This window comes from Triticum aestivum, chromosome 3A (assembly GCF_018294505.1).
Source record: "Triticum aestivum cultivar Chinese Spring chromosome 3A, IWGSC CS RefSeq v2.1, whole genome shotgun sequence".
Lineage (NCBI taxonomy): Eukaryota > Viridiplantae > Streptophyta > Magnoliopsida > Poales > Poaceae > Triticum > Triticum aestivum.
In genome coordinates this window covers 185,940,232-185,953,275 of record NC_057800.1, presented here as the reverse complement: position 1 = coordinate 185,953,275, position 13,044 = coordinate 185,940,232, and the positions used below count along the sequence as shown (strand labels likewise).

At 45.3% G+C, this 13,044-nt stretch overlaps 2 protein-coding genes and 1 long non-coding RNA gene across 3 annotated transcripts; 1 reads left to right on the top strand and 2 right to left on the bottom strand.

The window, feature by feature from the left end:
* Positions 1-58: 58 nt before the first annotated feature.
* LOC123060900 (uncharacterized) lies at positions 59-5,661 on the bottom strand. The gene is made up of 4 exons (XM_044483768.1): positions 5,268-5,661; positions 5,098-5,165; positions 2,103-2,221; positions 59-715 (listed from the first exon to the last, which is right to left on the bottom strand). Exons 1-4 carry the CDS (start codon positions 5,473-5,475, stop codon positions 190-192), a joined length of 921 nt encoding a protein of 306 aa, XP_044339703.1. The 5' UTR covers positions 5,476-5,661; the 3' UTR covers positions 59-189.
* Positions 5,662-5,807: 146 nt separating this feature from the next.
* Positions 5,808-6,565, top strand: LOC123060901 (uncharacterized). Its single transcript, XR_006428241.1, has 2 exons — positions 5,808-6,122; positions 6,221-6,565. It is a non-coding gene; the product is annotated as an uncharacterized lncRNA (long non-coding RNA).
* A 142-nt stretch (positions 6,566-6,707) lies between these two features.
* Positions 6,708-10,494, bottom strand: LOC123060899 (uncharacterized). Its single transcript, XM_044483767.1, has 4 exons — positions 10,106-10,494; positions 8,542-9,906; positions 7,204-8,195; positions 6,708-7,107 (listed from the first exon to the last, which is right to left on the bottom strand). Exons 2-3 carry the CDS (start codon positions 9,889-9,891, stop codon positions 8,022-8,024), a joined length of 1,524 nt encoding a protein of 507 aa, XP_044339702.1. The 5' UTR covers positions 9,892-9,906; positions 10,106-10,494; the 3' UTR covers positions 6,708-7,107; positions 7,204-8,021.
* Positions 10,495-13,044: the final 2,550 nt, after the last annotated feature.

Here is a 13,044-nt window from a genome sequence, read left to right as displayed (position 1 = left end):
AATCAAGCCTAATGAAAGGCTACTTAAACAGAGACGAGAAAAGGTGCATTTCCATCCAAAAGGAAAAATCTACAACGATCCATCATTCTTCATCAACGGTTTCAGTTCTCACATCAGGAAGAGGGCAGACCACATCGGTTGCTACAATCCCTAGAGTTACACATGGTACAACAGCAGGCAAAAAAACATTCAGGCTAGCTTGCTCCTCCGCTGCTCTGGCAGTGAAGCTCCGAACACCTGGGCCAGCACTATCTTCTGCCTCTTGTTCAGTCGGCACAACTGCTGGACCCTGCCGGTGTCACCGTTCAGCAGCCTGCGCCCATCGCCCGCGGCCTTTCTCCTGAGGGAGCAGAGCTGGGCCGACGGGTCAGTTGCAGCAGCCACTCCGTCGGCATCAGCTTCGGGTTCGTCTGCTCCCCAGTCTAACTCGTCGTCTGTCCCTTTCGATGCCTCATTTGTTGATTCGGAGCCTTCCCGGTTATCGTCTTTCGCGGGAGCGGTCTCTGTGTGGCTGTCAGTCCCCCACCATTTCATTGTTTCAGTAGACAGGCCAGATGATGGAAATCCGTACTTGAAATCATCCATGTAGGTGGGGATGTCTTTGGCTTGGCTAAACTGGGACAGGCTTGGCGCATTTTGTCGACCTATAGCTGTTCCTGCCTTCGCACTGCCTTGTTGAGCTTTTGGCACTCCCTGGAAAGCACCTGATGATGACCTATCAATACGACAAAATTAAGGGTCAGACAACTGCTGAAAGTTGTTTATTCATTACAACAATCATCATTTGGTCCATGTATGGTTAAGAGTAATTGTAAGACGCCGCATTGTACCATAAACTGGGAAAATGGAGATGATTAATATCATTCAACAAACTCAGAAATGAACAACAATAAATGAAGCGCTCTGGCCTTTGGAGGTCCTGGAGAGGGATCGTTTAAACAGAGTGGTCACGGTCAGGTTTACCTGGTACCTAACCAGGCTACTGCTCCCATCATCCAAGCCCTCCGAGAGCATATGGGCAGTCAAACCATTAACCAGTAAGAAACACACCTTATGCAAGTGGCACACAGAATAATCTCCACTTGACATTAATTAGCACAAGGATCCATGTTTCAAGTGCTTACAACACAAAGTTGCCAAGTGGGTGAAAGATTGATAAATCAATCTAAGGGTTGTGAGACTAGTAAACACTAAGCAGAGTAAAAGTTGCACCGAGTTTGAGGAGTTAAATCAGGCAACCAATACAACTGGACATAACGTTAAGAAAAATACAACTGGACCTAAATCCAAATCTATTGCATAGAAGTTACATGTGTAGCTTGAGAGGGGGTTGTGCTTTTAGACTACAGATAGATACAGCTCACAAGAAGGGAAACATGCATCATCAACACTACCTTCAATATAAATAATAAAACAGTTCCAATATCTTCTCAGTGGACAGTGAAAGTCGCAAATCATTCTATGTTATGCAGGATCAGGAGCAGGAACCCTAATAATCAGTAAAGTGTACAATCTTATACATGATTAAATTCTATTCATATTCATGGAAAAGATGTGCCGCGGCAAGTTCGACACTGATGTCGATAAAAGTAGTGTGCGACAAATAGACATTGTACTGTTGGCAGGACATGCAATGGATGATCTCCAATAGGCAACAGGAGTTACCGGGGGGCACTGGTGCCATGAACCACCCCTGAACCAAAATAATCAAGATTGCTCTAGTAATACAAGGTCTGTATGTACCATAGCAGATAATTGCCGTCCCATGTACATATGATAGCAGAGCCATATAAAAAGCTCTAACCTTAAGTATTCTTCCTTCGCAGTAATCAAGAAATTGGACTTGTCGTGTCTTAAAAAGAACACTTATATGCACTACAATAAACTAAAAATCTTCTATTTCAGCCAAACTGTTATAATAGATACCTCGGTGTAGTATATTAGTTTTTGAAAATCTTCTACTTCAGGCTACTGGGTGTACGTTTCTAGTTAACATTCAGTGACAGTCAAATGCATGAGCCCGGTACCTTGAGAGAGATTTACTGCTACAAGGGAGAGATTAAGTTCTTATACATGGAGAATATCAAGGGAAAGGTACTCACGTCGCTAATGAACCAGAAGAGCTTATAGCCTTTTGTTTTGCAATTTTTGACAACTCAAGAAGCTGCATGGCTTTCTCTCTTTCAGCATTTTTTGCGTCATCACCCTTCCCAGAAACAATCTGCAAGCATGAAGGTCCAAGTAATAATATAAATTATTCAACTTTGTAGGAGTTGCAAGAAAGCCAGAACTAAAAAGTAGACATGTTATTAAATATGTGGCTGCTCCACAGCAGGCCCACACGCCAGCTGGGAAGAGTACACATGCACTTAGTCGCCTAATCGAATGGAAAAGATGTCACACAATTTCGCACCAAAGCACGCTGGCCCACACGCCAGCCACCGTGGAACTCCTGATAGGGTGTGCGTCGGCCTAGCCAGCCATGCATAAATTTGGAGAAGGTTATTTGCAAAGGTTGTATGAAGCACCAGCCATCTCTTAATAACTGCTTGAGTTTTGTTACAGCAGTCACATCCAGATGTAAACGGAAAGCCGTTGGTGTGAGTTATTCAGCTGATATTAACAGTTTTTGGCATCTATTTCACTTAGTGACATTTCCAACACTGAAAGGTGTGAAAATGAACAAATAAAACACGTTTTAACATAATAAATAAAGCGCATGAAGGCATTCATGTTCACCCATATCCATACTACTACTATACTATATAAAGTATAAATATATCCAGATCTGAGGACTGGGATTTGGTCAGATGGTTAGGTGCATGAGTGTATACCCGGCCCACCTGCGTTCGAGCCCTGGATATCGCAAAGAGCTCATGTTTGTCGCTCCTTTATAAAGAAGGCTTTCATGAGGGCCTATCTTTTTTTAATATGTACAGATCAATCAATTCATACTATCCCAAAGAATCCACGGGACAACCGGCCACCCCATGGTGGGAATTGATGTGATTAGGCCTACTATACTCGACTTGTGAATTGCTGACCTGATAGGTGCTAAGAACTAATGGGCAATCTTGGTATAACCGTATAATCATCTCGTTTGGTGATTTTTCTAGTTTAAAGACCAGAACATCATGAGTCTTTTTTTGCCATTGATTACAAGGGGAGCCTTGGCACAGCGGTAAAGCTGTTGCCTGGTGACCATGAGCAGTGGCGGAGTGTGACCGAAACAAGAGAGGGGGCCAAACTCCAACACACAATATGGTCCAAAAGAAATTTTTCACATCATTCCACGTGATTTTCTTCATCAGCCACTTTTCTTTTAAAAATGGACTGCATCATTCATAATGCGATGTGGTGGTTCCCCGCAAAACAAAAATTTACTGATGTGGTGGACATCTAGATTACCAAAAGTCCAGAATATCTCCCCTATAAAAAAGGTCCAGAACATCTAAATACATCACATGACATTCAAAAATAGGACATACTGGAACTTGGGCACTTGCACTAAACAGAAACATGATATCAGTGTATTGGACATACCTAATCAAAACCAAGGGTCTAGGCTGTGGTCTAGGGCGTCAGGTGCTGCGTGCCAGCGAGCATTGCCGGCGTGCAGGAGCTGTGGCTCCAACCAATGAGAAGCCAAGAAGAAACCCCAGGCAGCACCTCGGGCGTGGGGCGCTTCCATGCAGCGTGCCGGTGTGTGTGTGTGGTGGTTCTCAAACCGCCGGTCAAGAAGAAGAATAGGAGGAGCAGCAGGCCAGGATGAAGACAACCAAGGAGATTAGGTCGCCTCACTATGGACTCATGGAGGCTGGCTGGAGGCATGGATGCGTACGTAAACTAATGGGTCAGGCGGTTAGCAAGCAGGACTAGTGTTCCGCTAGAACGATAGGCTGATTGCTACAAGTGGGCTTTAATTGCTGCCAGACTGGGCCAAAGTATACCTAGTAATTAATCTTGTGCACATTTGAAAGGGGGGTGGGGGGTCATGGCCCAGTTTGGCCTCCACGACGCTTAGCAAGTGACCATGAGGGCACGGGTTTGAGTCCTGGAAACAACCTCTTGCAGAAATGTAGGGAAAGGCTGCGTACAAAAGACCCAAAGTGGTCGGACCCTTCCACGGGCCCTGAACAGGCAGGAGCTACGTGCACCAGGCTGACCTGTTTTATAAATTGATTACAAGTGCCAGCATGTCAACAATTCCCCATCCTGATTTAAAACCACATCACCAAGTATCACTCTATGTTTTTAAGGCGACGCCTTACCGCCTTAGGGAGGGGGGGCGCTTTGGCGCCTAGGCGGGCGCTTTGGACGCCTAGGCGCCCAAAGCGGTCGATTTCCAAAGCGGAGGGGGAGCGCTTCGACGCCTAGGCGTCGCCTTAGGGACGCTTTAAAAACATAGGTATCACTTGTTGCTACCTATATACCAGATAAGAGTAGGCAAGCTAGTACTTATGATGATTTTGAGCACAATTTTGTGATATTTATCTGCCCTGCATTCTGGTTCAAGCTCCGCCCCTGAATCTCAAATCTTATTTGAATGTATATGGTTTTGGGAAAGCAGGCTAGAATTTCCAATCTGTTCAAGAACATGGTAGAGGCGTATTCAGCTTACACTAAACATATGATGTTTGGCTCGATCACTCCACAGAAGTATTTTTCTGTTGGTGCTAGATGCTAGAGCTTCCACAATACGAGAACAACTGATTGCTGGCAACAGCATGAGGCAGCTCAATATCACAGGCATGATTTAAGTTATAAAAATCTATCAAGGTGTTTTGCTGGGATATTTCCATTGTGTTGCTGCGGAAAAATAACAAAAAGCAATGTGAGTTCGTATTCGTATAGTCACCAAAAGACATCTCCCGATTCAGCTAGTTCCTGTGTTTACAGCAAGCATTCACCAAAAGATATCTGTCCAGTCGGTTAGTCCCTGTGTTTACAGCAAGCATTCATGTTCTCACTGTCTCACAGGTACATGTAGCCGGGGGAAAAGGTACACTTAAGCATGCAATAAATGAACATTAATGCTACAGTAGCAAGGCACGAAACTGATTTCACGAACCAGCCGCAGAACAGACAGGATTTCACCTTTCGATACGGCCATCTGACAATACCGTGGGTGCGGCATATCCGCTTGAGGACGCTGGTGCAAACCCCTGCAGATCAAGCATGGTCACCTACCAGTCAGTACCAGGCAATCGCGAGCGAAAGCGGCGAATTCCGGCAACGTCAGGGGAGAAGGGGCGGGCGTGGTTTACCTAGGATGGAGGCGGCCTCCGCGATGGGGAGGGAGAAGAGCTTGGAGATCTCCTCGTAGGATAGCGACACCCTGGTCGGCTTAATCTGCGCCTGCGCCTGCGGCTGAGGCACCAGCGCCAGCGCCAAGGAGGGAGCCTGCTCCGCCGCTGGCTGCTGCTGCGCCGGGGGAAGCTCCTGGGCGCTGGCAGCCATGGGGGGCGCGGACATAAGAGTTGAAGCGGGCGGGAGTGGAGAGTGTGGAGCGTGAATGGGATCGAAGCGGTAAGGACGAGGTGGGAGCGGCGGCGGCCGGGACGGGACGGATCGGATCGGCAAGGGAATCTATCTAGGCAAAAGTCTAAAAAAAACCTTGATTTTGTTCTTCAAGTCTGAATCAAACTTTGAACTGAGAATCCCTGAAATCATCACCCTGTGTTTCTTAATCCCGGTTAATCCCAGCCCATTAGTGCTAATAGCTGGTTTGGGCGTTGAGATTGCTGACGTGGCTAGGATTAGGGTTAACCGGACGCGACAATGAACTGACTGCGGGCCTCTTTGGGTACTCACATAAGGTGCAGCGGCGGGGAAAGAACAGAGCTTTTTATTGATGGGCAAAAAAAGAGCTTCAGCAGGGGAACCAAATTAGGGTCCGTCAGTAGGCTGGCTGGCTGGCGGCGGCGGCGGCGACGGCGGCGGCGGCGGCGACGGCGGCGGCGGCGACGACGGCGACGGCAACGGCGGCGGCTACAATCGGCGATGTCTTCCTCCTCCCGCGCGTCGTAATCAGGCGGAGGTCGCGGGCGTAGGGCTCCATCAAGGTCGCCCGTGCAAGAAGTCTCCTCCCTGGAAGATACTAGTGCTGCGTCCATGAAATTGTGAGCTCCCAATCTTCTCTACCAATTCTTCCTCGTCCTTCTTTCCATTTCTTATGGTATGAACACTTGAATCAGAGGCTGGCTGTGGATTTTTTCAGTGGCATAGTGATCCCTGCTCCCCAATCCTTGCAGAACTACTGCTCGATCTTAGGGCTGCAATCAGGAGGTTTGAAGCTGCAGGTGGTGATGACTGGCAACCATGATTGGAACAGGGCCAAAGAATTGGAACAGAGGATGCACTGAGTCAACAAGTTCTGGAGAAGAATGCAGAGATTGAACCAAAAATGTTATTGGCAGGTGTATTTACAGGATTTGTACTGCATTAATAGCTAGAAGAAAAATGTAATGCCAAAATCTTGTAATGGCTGAATGATGTAATGGTTGGATGATGTAATGATATTCCATGCTGCTATTTATGTGGTAATTGATGGTTCATTTTGTTAGACTGCAACTTGAGAAAACAACAGGAAGTGCTACTATGTGCTAAATTTCTGGTAACATATCACATAAACAGTAGGTAAATTTGTGAGAACATATCACATGTTCTCAACAACATATATGACATTTCAGCTTACACAAACACAGTTTGAGTAAACCAAAATAACAAGTAATTTATTAATATGCTAACAGAGTGACATAACCAGCAAAAGGACATAACCAGAGTGACATATCTAGTAAAATCACTAGTCCAGAGTGAGAAAATCACTAGTACAGCAGTTTAGTTCCGTATTTTTGCATAAGTTCATCACACAATAGGTACTATATGACCAGAGTGACATAAGGAACAAAAGGACATAGCAATTCAGTAATATGCTAACAGAAAATCACTACTCCATCATATCACATCTTTGATTTTTTTCTTGGATTGCACATTCTGTTTTTTGGTAGCCTTCCTCTTCCCACCATTTGATCCTGCTTGTGCTTGAACTTCTCCTATGCTTTTAGCTTGCTGGCTTGATCTGATTTGAGCATTAGTGTTTGCTTGCTGTTAAAATAATATGAGAGTACATAAGCATGTGAATGCACAAGTGATTAAGAAAAAGCAAAACTATTTGAAACAAGAGAGTGAACTTGTATTTACCTGAGATGACTTCATTTTCCTGCCTGTTTTCTTCAGGAAGGCATTCTTCTTCTTCCCCTTTTCAGGATTCTTGTGGCAACCTGTCTTGTTGTGCCCCTTGTGGCCACACATGCTGCAAGTAATTTTAGTGCCATGCTTTGACATTTTCTTTCCTTTTGGTGCTTCTCCCTCTTCCCTCTTCCTGTCATTATTCCTAGGCCTACCTGGCATACTCACATACCCAGGTGCTTGTGGTCTAGGTTTGTCAGAGATAGGCCATCTCTCTTGTCCTTCTACTGGCTCCAAGCAGCGCTCATATATCTTCTTAAATTGCTCAACTGAATAACATTTGTGAATGAAGTCAGCTATGTTTCTTCCACTCTTGTATATGGCACTGATGGCATGGCAACAAGGCATCCCTGCTAGCTGAAAGTAACCACAAGAGCAAGTCCATTTGTCCAAGTTCACTGTATAGCTCCTTCCTCTGCCACTGACATGTTTCACCTCAAACCCTTCCTTGCCATTCCAAAGCACATCACAGAACTGAGTCATTTTGATGGCCACCTTAAGCTTCTTGAAAATGTTTGGGCATATATCACTAGATGTCCACTTTTCACTTTTGCTCCTATTTTCTTGGACTCTAAGTGTCATCTTGTGTCTAATCTTCTCTAGCATAGAGATGATAGGATAGAATCTGGCCTCAACTATAGCATTGTTAAAGGACTCACATAGATTGTTATCAACTGAGTCACAAAGGGACCCAACAGGAAAAAATGCTCTTGCCCAATGCTTAGGCTCTGTCCTCATTATGTCCCTTGCACCTTCAGGTGTATCTTGAGCTAACTTGGCCTTCCTATACATGAAATCTTCTCTATTTGCAGCCTTGGCAATTGCCCAAATTTCTTTTGCAGAGCATGCTCTCTAAACTTTTTTTTCCAGTTAGCATAGATGTGTCTAGCACACATTCTATGTTGTGCCTTTGGTACGTAGTTTTGCATTGCATTGATAAGGCCCTACATTGAAGTTGCAAAAAATATATTACAATAGGTACATAGGACAAATGTAGATGGGACAAATTAACCTAGCCTAAAAAAGTGTACCTAGCATAAAAGTGAGTCGGTCACGCTTCTACAAGGCGAGTGAACCTAAGCAACCTACCATAAAAGTGAGTAGGTCACGCTTCATCAAGGAGAGTGAACCTAAGCAACCTACCATAAAAGTGAGTACGTCATGCTTCGACAAGACGAGTGAACCTAACCAACATAGCATGAACCTAAACAAACTAGTAATTAATAGGATATCACTAACAAGTAAATAATTAACAAAAAGCCAATATGGACAACTATGTGAACAACATACCTTCTGTTGATCTGATATGAACACCCATCCTTCACCTTGATCATTAATATCCAAGTCCTTTATCAAAAGGCCAACAAACCACTCCCAAGATTCACTAGTTTCTTTCTCCACTACTGCCCAAGCTACTGGATACATTTGATTATTAGCATCTCTACCAATAGCACATAGAAGCTCACCTTGACATGCTCCTTTGAAAAAACAGCCATCAAGCCCAATAACTCTTCTGCAAGCTTTAGAACCCTTTTTCATAGCATTGAAGCATACATAGAAGCTTTGGAAAATATTTTGATCCATGTACTCAGGGTTCAAGCCAACAAGGATTGTGCTCCCAGGATTGCTCCTAAGTAGTTCAAGCTGGTAGTCGAACACCTTGGTGTACTCATCTTTCAGTCCGGCAAGTAGCTTCTCTGACACTATCTTCTTAGCAGCCTTGCACTTTGATGTTGAAACATCCGCAAAGAAATCTTTCAGAACCGTGGCTTTAATGCTATCAATTTTCCATGTCGGATTGGCTCTTAAGATGTGCTCATATCTCCTAGCAATAACTTTTGCTGTGACAAGGTGATTGTCTCTGTTAGGTGCACACTCATGTTGATCTTCATATGTGATCACCTGAAATCTAGAACACATGCTACTATAAGCACCATATATAGTCCACGAACATCCAGGCCATCCACACTTAGCCCTGATCCTCCCTTCTTCTGACTTCATGAAGTTTATACTTCTAAATGTCAGAAGTCCATATTTTATTAGTGCCTTCCTCATCTGTTCATTGCTCCTGAAAAACATTCCCAAGCAGAATAGTGGAATATCTACCTTAGGGTTGTACCTAGGGAACTTAGTTTTCCTCCTAACAAATTCTCCTTCATGATCACTTTCCTCATCATATGATGATGGATCCACACTAATTATTTGCACATCATCATCTGCAGTTATGACTGCATCTGGTTCTACATCAGTCTCTCCTTCTAAATCATTGTCCATCTCATTTTCAAAATCACTACCATTGTCACTTGCACTCTGATCATCTTGCTCCCCAAAATACTCCACATAGACCTCAGCCACTCCTCCATCAGTTATATATTCAGACATCTTCATACAACCAACATCATCACACAAAAATAATAGGCCATCCACTAGTTTTTTACCAGGCATCAGGAAGTGAATCTTCATACTTTCTTTCACTGGTATGTGATCACCAAGAAAGCCTTTGATCTCTGGCAAAGACAATCTATCCCTTTCAATCTCTGAACTTGCTTCATCTCCACCAACATAGTCTAAAGTAGGCCCAATTCGAACAAATTGGCCACCAAAATGAAACCGCACATGTAGTTTGTCGCAAGGATCCATGATGACATGAGGAACCTGCATTGCCACAGATTTTTTGATAAAATCAACGAGTGATACAAGTACTCCGAACTAGATGTAAGAAAAATCTATTGTTTCTGCACAAAGTAAATGCCCTAAAAACCAGATTTTTCTGCGCCTACAAACCCTAACCAGAGACAATCATTGGTGAAAAAAACAAGGACGAGAAGACGAATAGAAGATGGAAGGGGATTACCAGAGATTTTTCCAGCCGCCGTGATCGTCTTGCCGTCCCCGTGATCAATCAATGCATGTACGCCATTGCCGCTGCAAGCTGGGGAAGGAACGGGTGACATCCAGGGAGAGAAACAGGGGAAGGAGCAGGTTCGTGGTGGGGTTTATGAGGACAGTAGGGCCCATAGTCCGTCCATCATGGCGTCCAATTAACCCCTAATCCCAGCCACACCAGCAATCCCGACGCCCAAACCATCTATTAGCACTAATGGGCTGGGATAAACCGGGATTAACAAAGACAAGGTGACAATTCTAGGGATTCTCAATTCAGGGTTTGATTCAGACTTGGAGAACAAAATCAAGGTTTTTTTAGACTTTTGCCATCTATCTATCTATCTGTGTTTCGGTGGGTGGGTCGATCGATTTGGGCGTTGCGCTGATTTTGAGGGCGGCTGTGCTGGTGGTGTGACGGGGCAGGGGCTTTTCTTGCGGAGCCGACAGGTGGGCCTGCTTCTGGGCTTTTTGCATCGTGGTGATCTCTCTAAATCCGAGGTAGTTTTCTCGCCGCACGTGCAGAAAATGGGCAAGGGTTCTCTCTCTATCGCGTGCAGAGAATGTGTACATGCATGTGCAAGTAAATTTTGTTGTATATATGCATGTGCAAGTAAGTTCAGACAAAAATGTTGTAAAAACATGAGTATTCACGAGCCGTGCAAAAAAAAAAGATGAACTTCTAAAACATGCTTTGCATGTATGTGTTTTTAGTCATCTATATAAAACTAAAATTTTGGGACAATATATCCTGATGTGCACTTAATATATATAGATAAATTTTTTTGATTGTTTAAGCTTGCAGGTTTACTAGGAGATGGAGCTAAAAAGAAATTATTCCCTTTATCTTTGGACAGAAGAGCATTGTCTATTAGGGCATCTACAGTCGGACCTCTCAACCCCGTCTCATACGCTCGGGTGGGCCGCTCAGTCACTGACCGGTCACGTTTTTTCGGCCCAGTCGGACGCCTCAAACGGGCTCAAATGCCCGGGCTGACCGGCACCCCTCATATCCAGCCCAAATATGGGGCGGATATGGGGGCGCTCGGGCACGCCCGCTACGTTGGACTCGGCCCATGCTGGCCCACCCGTCCCCACTTATATTCGTCCCCATCCGCTCGCCGGAGCAAACTCTAGCCACTTCACTCCACTCCCCTCCACTCCCCTCTGCCACCCGAGCTCACCTCCGGCGGTTTCCGGCCTTCTCCGGCATGGAAGACAGCGGATCGGACTCCGACCACTCCGGATCCGTTGACTGGGATTTCATCCCGTGCAGATTGAAGGAGGCAATGGCAGCCCGCATTGCACTCGCCGCTCCTGGGAGGACAATACCTGACCGATGGACGGATCCGTCCGCTGCGACACCATACCGTCGGCTCACCGGACGCTCGGGTCCTCTGGTGCTGGATCCTCGCGGTCCTGGCAGCCAGAACACCTCTCTTTCCCCATCACGGGCTAGGCAGACTATGAGTCCCACCGGGAACGGTGCGGCCCGTCATGGGAAGGAGAGGATAAGAGCCGCCGAGGCCCGTATCGCGGCGGAAATGGCGGCGACGGGGGTGATTGATGCGGCGGCGCAGGCGGCCGTAGAGGAGGAAGCCATCCGCGCCCGCATTGTGAAGAAACGGCAGCGGAGGAACACGCGCGCCCTCACTCGAGAGCAGAATCGGACGGTCCGTGCCATTGTCGAACTGCCACCGAAGGAGGAGAAGGAGGGACATCGATGACGAGGATAGCTCCGGCGACGAGCAGATCTGGCTCGATATGTACTGCGTCTTCGGTCGGTACTTCCGCAAGAAGGACGGCAAGGACGCCGGGAAGGGCAAGGGCAGCCGTGGATGAACTCCACCATAGCCAAACATGCCAAATTTTTGTAGTCCGATGGCATGTTTAGTGTAGTGTTGATGGAGTAGCCAGACGATGCGTGTGCGTCGACGTTGGTGCATGAATTTGTATGGATTTGAGATATGGTAATTGAGGTGTCCGCATGTGAATTACATTATTTGAGGGGGGCGGTCAGTGTCCGCGGACGCACCCGGGCGCGTCCGCGGCCGTTTGAGGGGCCGGATTTGCCATGTCCGGCTGTAGATGCTCTTAGATGAACCCGAGACATGGGACTGGAACCGACTGAAGCTGGAATTTCATCAGAAATTTTATCCTATGCATTTGGTTCATTGTGATCGGAATATATAAGTTTTTACCTCGTGAAGGAGAAAATATCGCTCAAGCTTGGAGGAGGCTTAAGGGCATGATGCTCAAATGCCCCAATCATGAGCTCTCGAGAGATATGATTATTCGAAACTTTTATGCTCAGCTTTCTCATAACGATAGAACATTGATTGATTCTTCTTCTGTTGGTTCTATCTCAAAAAGAAGCATTTAATTCAAATGGGATCTTATTGAAAGAATTAAACGCAATTCTGAATATTGGGAGATCGGCAAAGGTAATGAGTCATGTATAAATCTTGAATTTGATTGTGTTAAGTCTTTTGTAGAAACAGATGTTTTTCATGAGCGTAGTGTAAAATATGGACTTAATCTGACTTAGCTACGTTATGTGAATCCTTTGTTGCTCATGTTGAACTCCCTAAGGAGAAATGGTTTAAATTCCATCCACCCATTAAAGATATTTGTAAAGAATCAGTTATTGCTAAAACTAAAATAATTTTTTATACTGCTAATCCGTTTGTGCCTACTACTTATATTGAGAAACCTCATTTCCCTGTTAGTATTAAGGAATAATAAGGCTACAAATGTGATTCATACGAGTAACATGAAAACACTTAGACCATCTGAACAAATTAAAGTGGAATCTCCTATTGCAATGGCTAAAGATCTCTTGGTTAACAATATTGATGGGCATGTTATTAATTTATGTGATGAAGCTGTTAGAATTGTTAAAATTGATAG

Bases quoted from the DNA above. Each gene is read 5' to 3' on its own strand.
- LOC123060899 (XM_044483767.1), bottom strand. From the start codon at position 9,891: ATGGATCCTTGCGACAAACTACATGTGCGGTTTCATTTTGGTGGCCAA. The intron at 8,196-8,541 runs GTATGTTGTTCA...ACTTCAATGTAG, and splicing joins TCATATCAGATCAACAGAAG to GGCCTTATCAATGCAATGCA.
- LOC123060900 (XM_044483768.1), bottom strand. From the start codon at position 5,475: ATGTCCGCGCCCCCCATGGCTGCCAGCGCCCAGGAGCTTCCCCCGGCG. The intron at 5,166-5,267 runs GTAAACCACGCC...CTTGATCTGCAG, and splicing joins GGAGGCCGCCTCCATCCTAG to GGGTTTGCACCAGCGTCCTC. The intron at 2,222-5,097 runs GTGAAATCCTGT...TCATGCTTGCAG, and splicing joins TCAGATGGCCGTATCGAAAG to ATTGTTTCTGGGAAGGGTGA.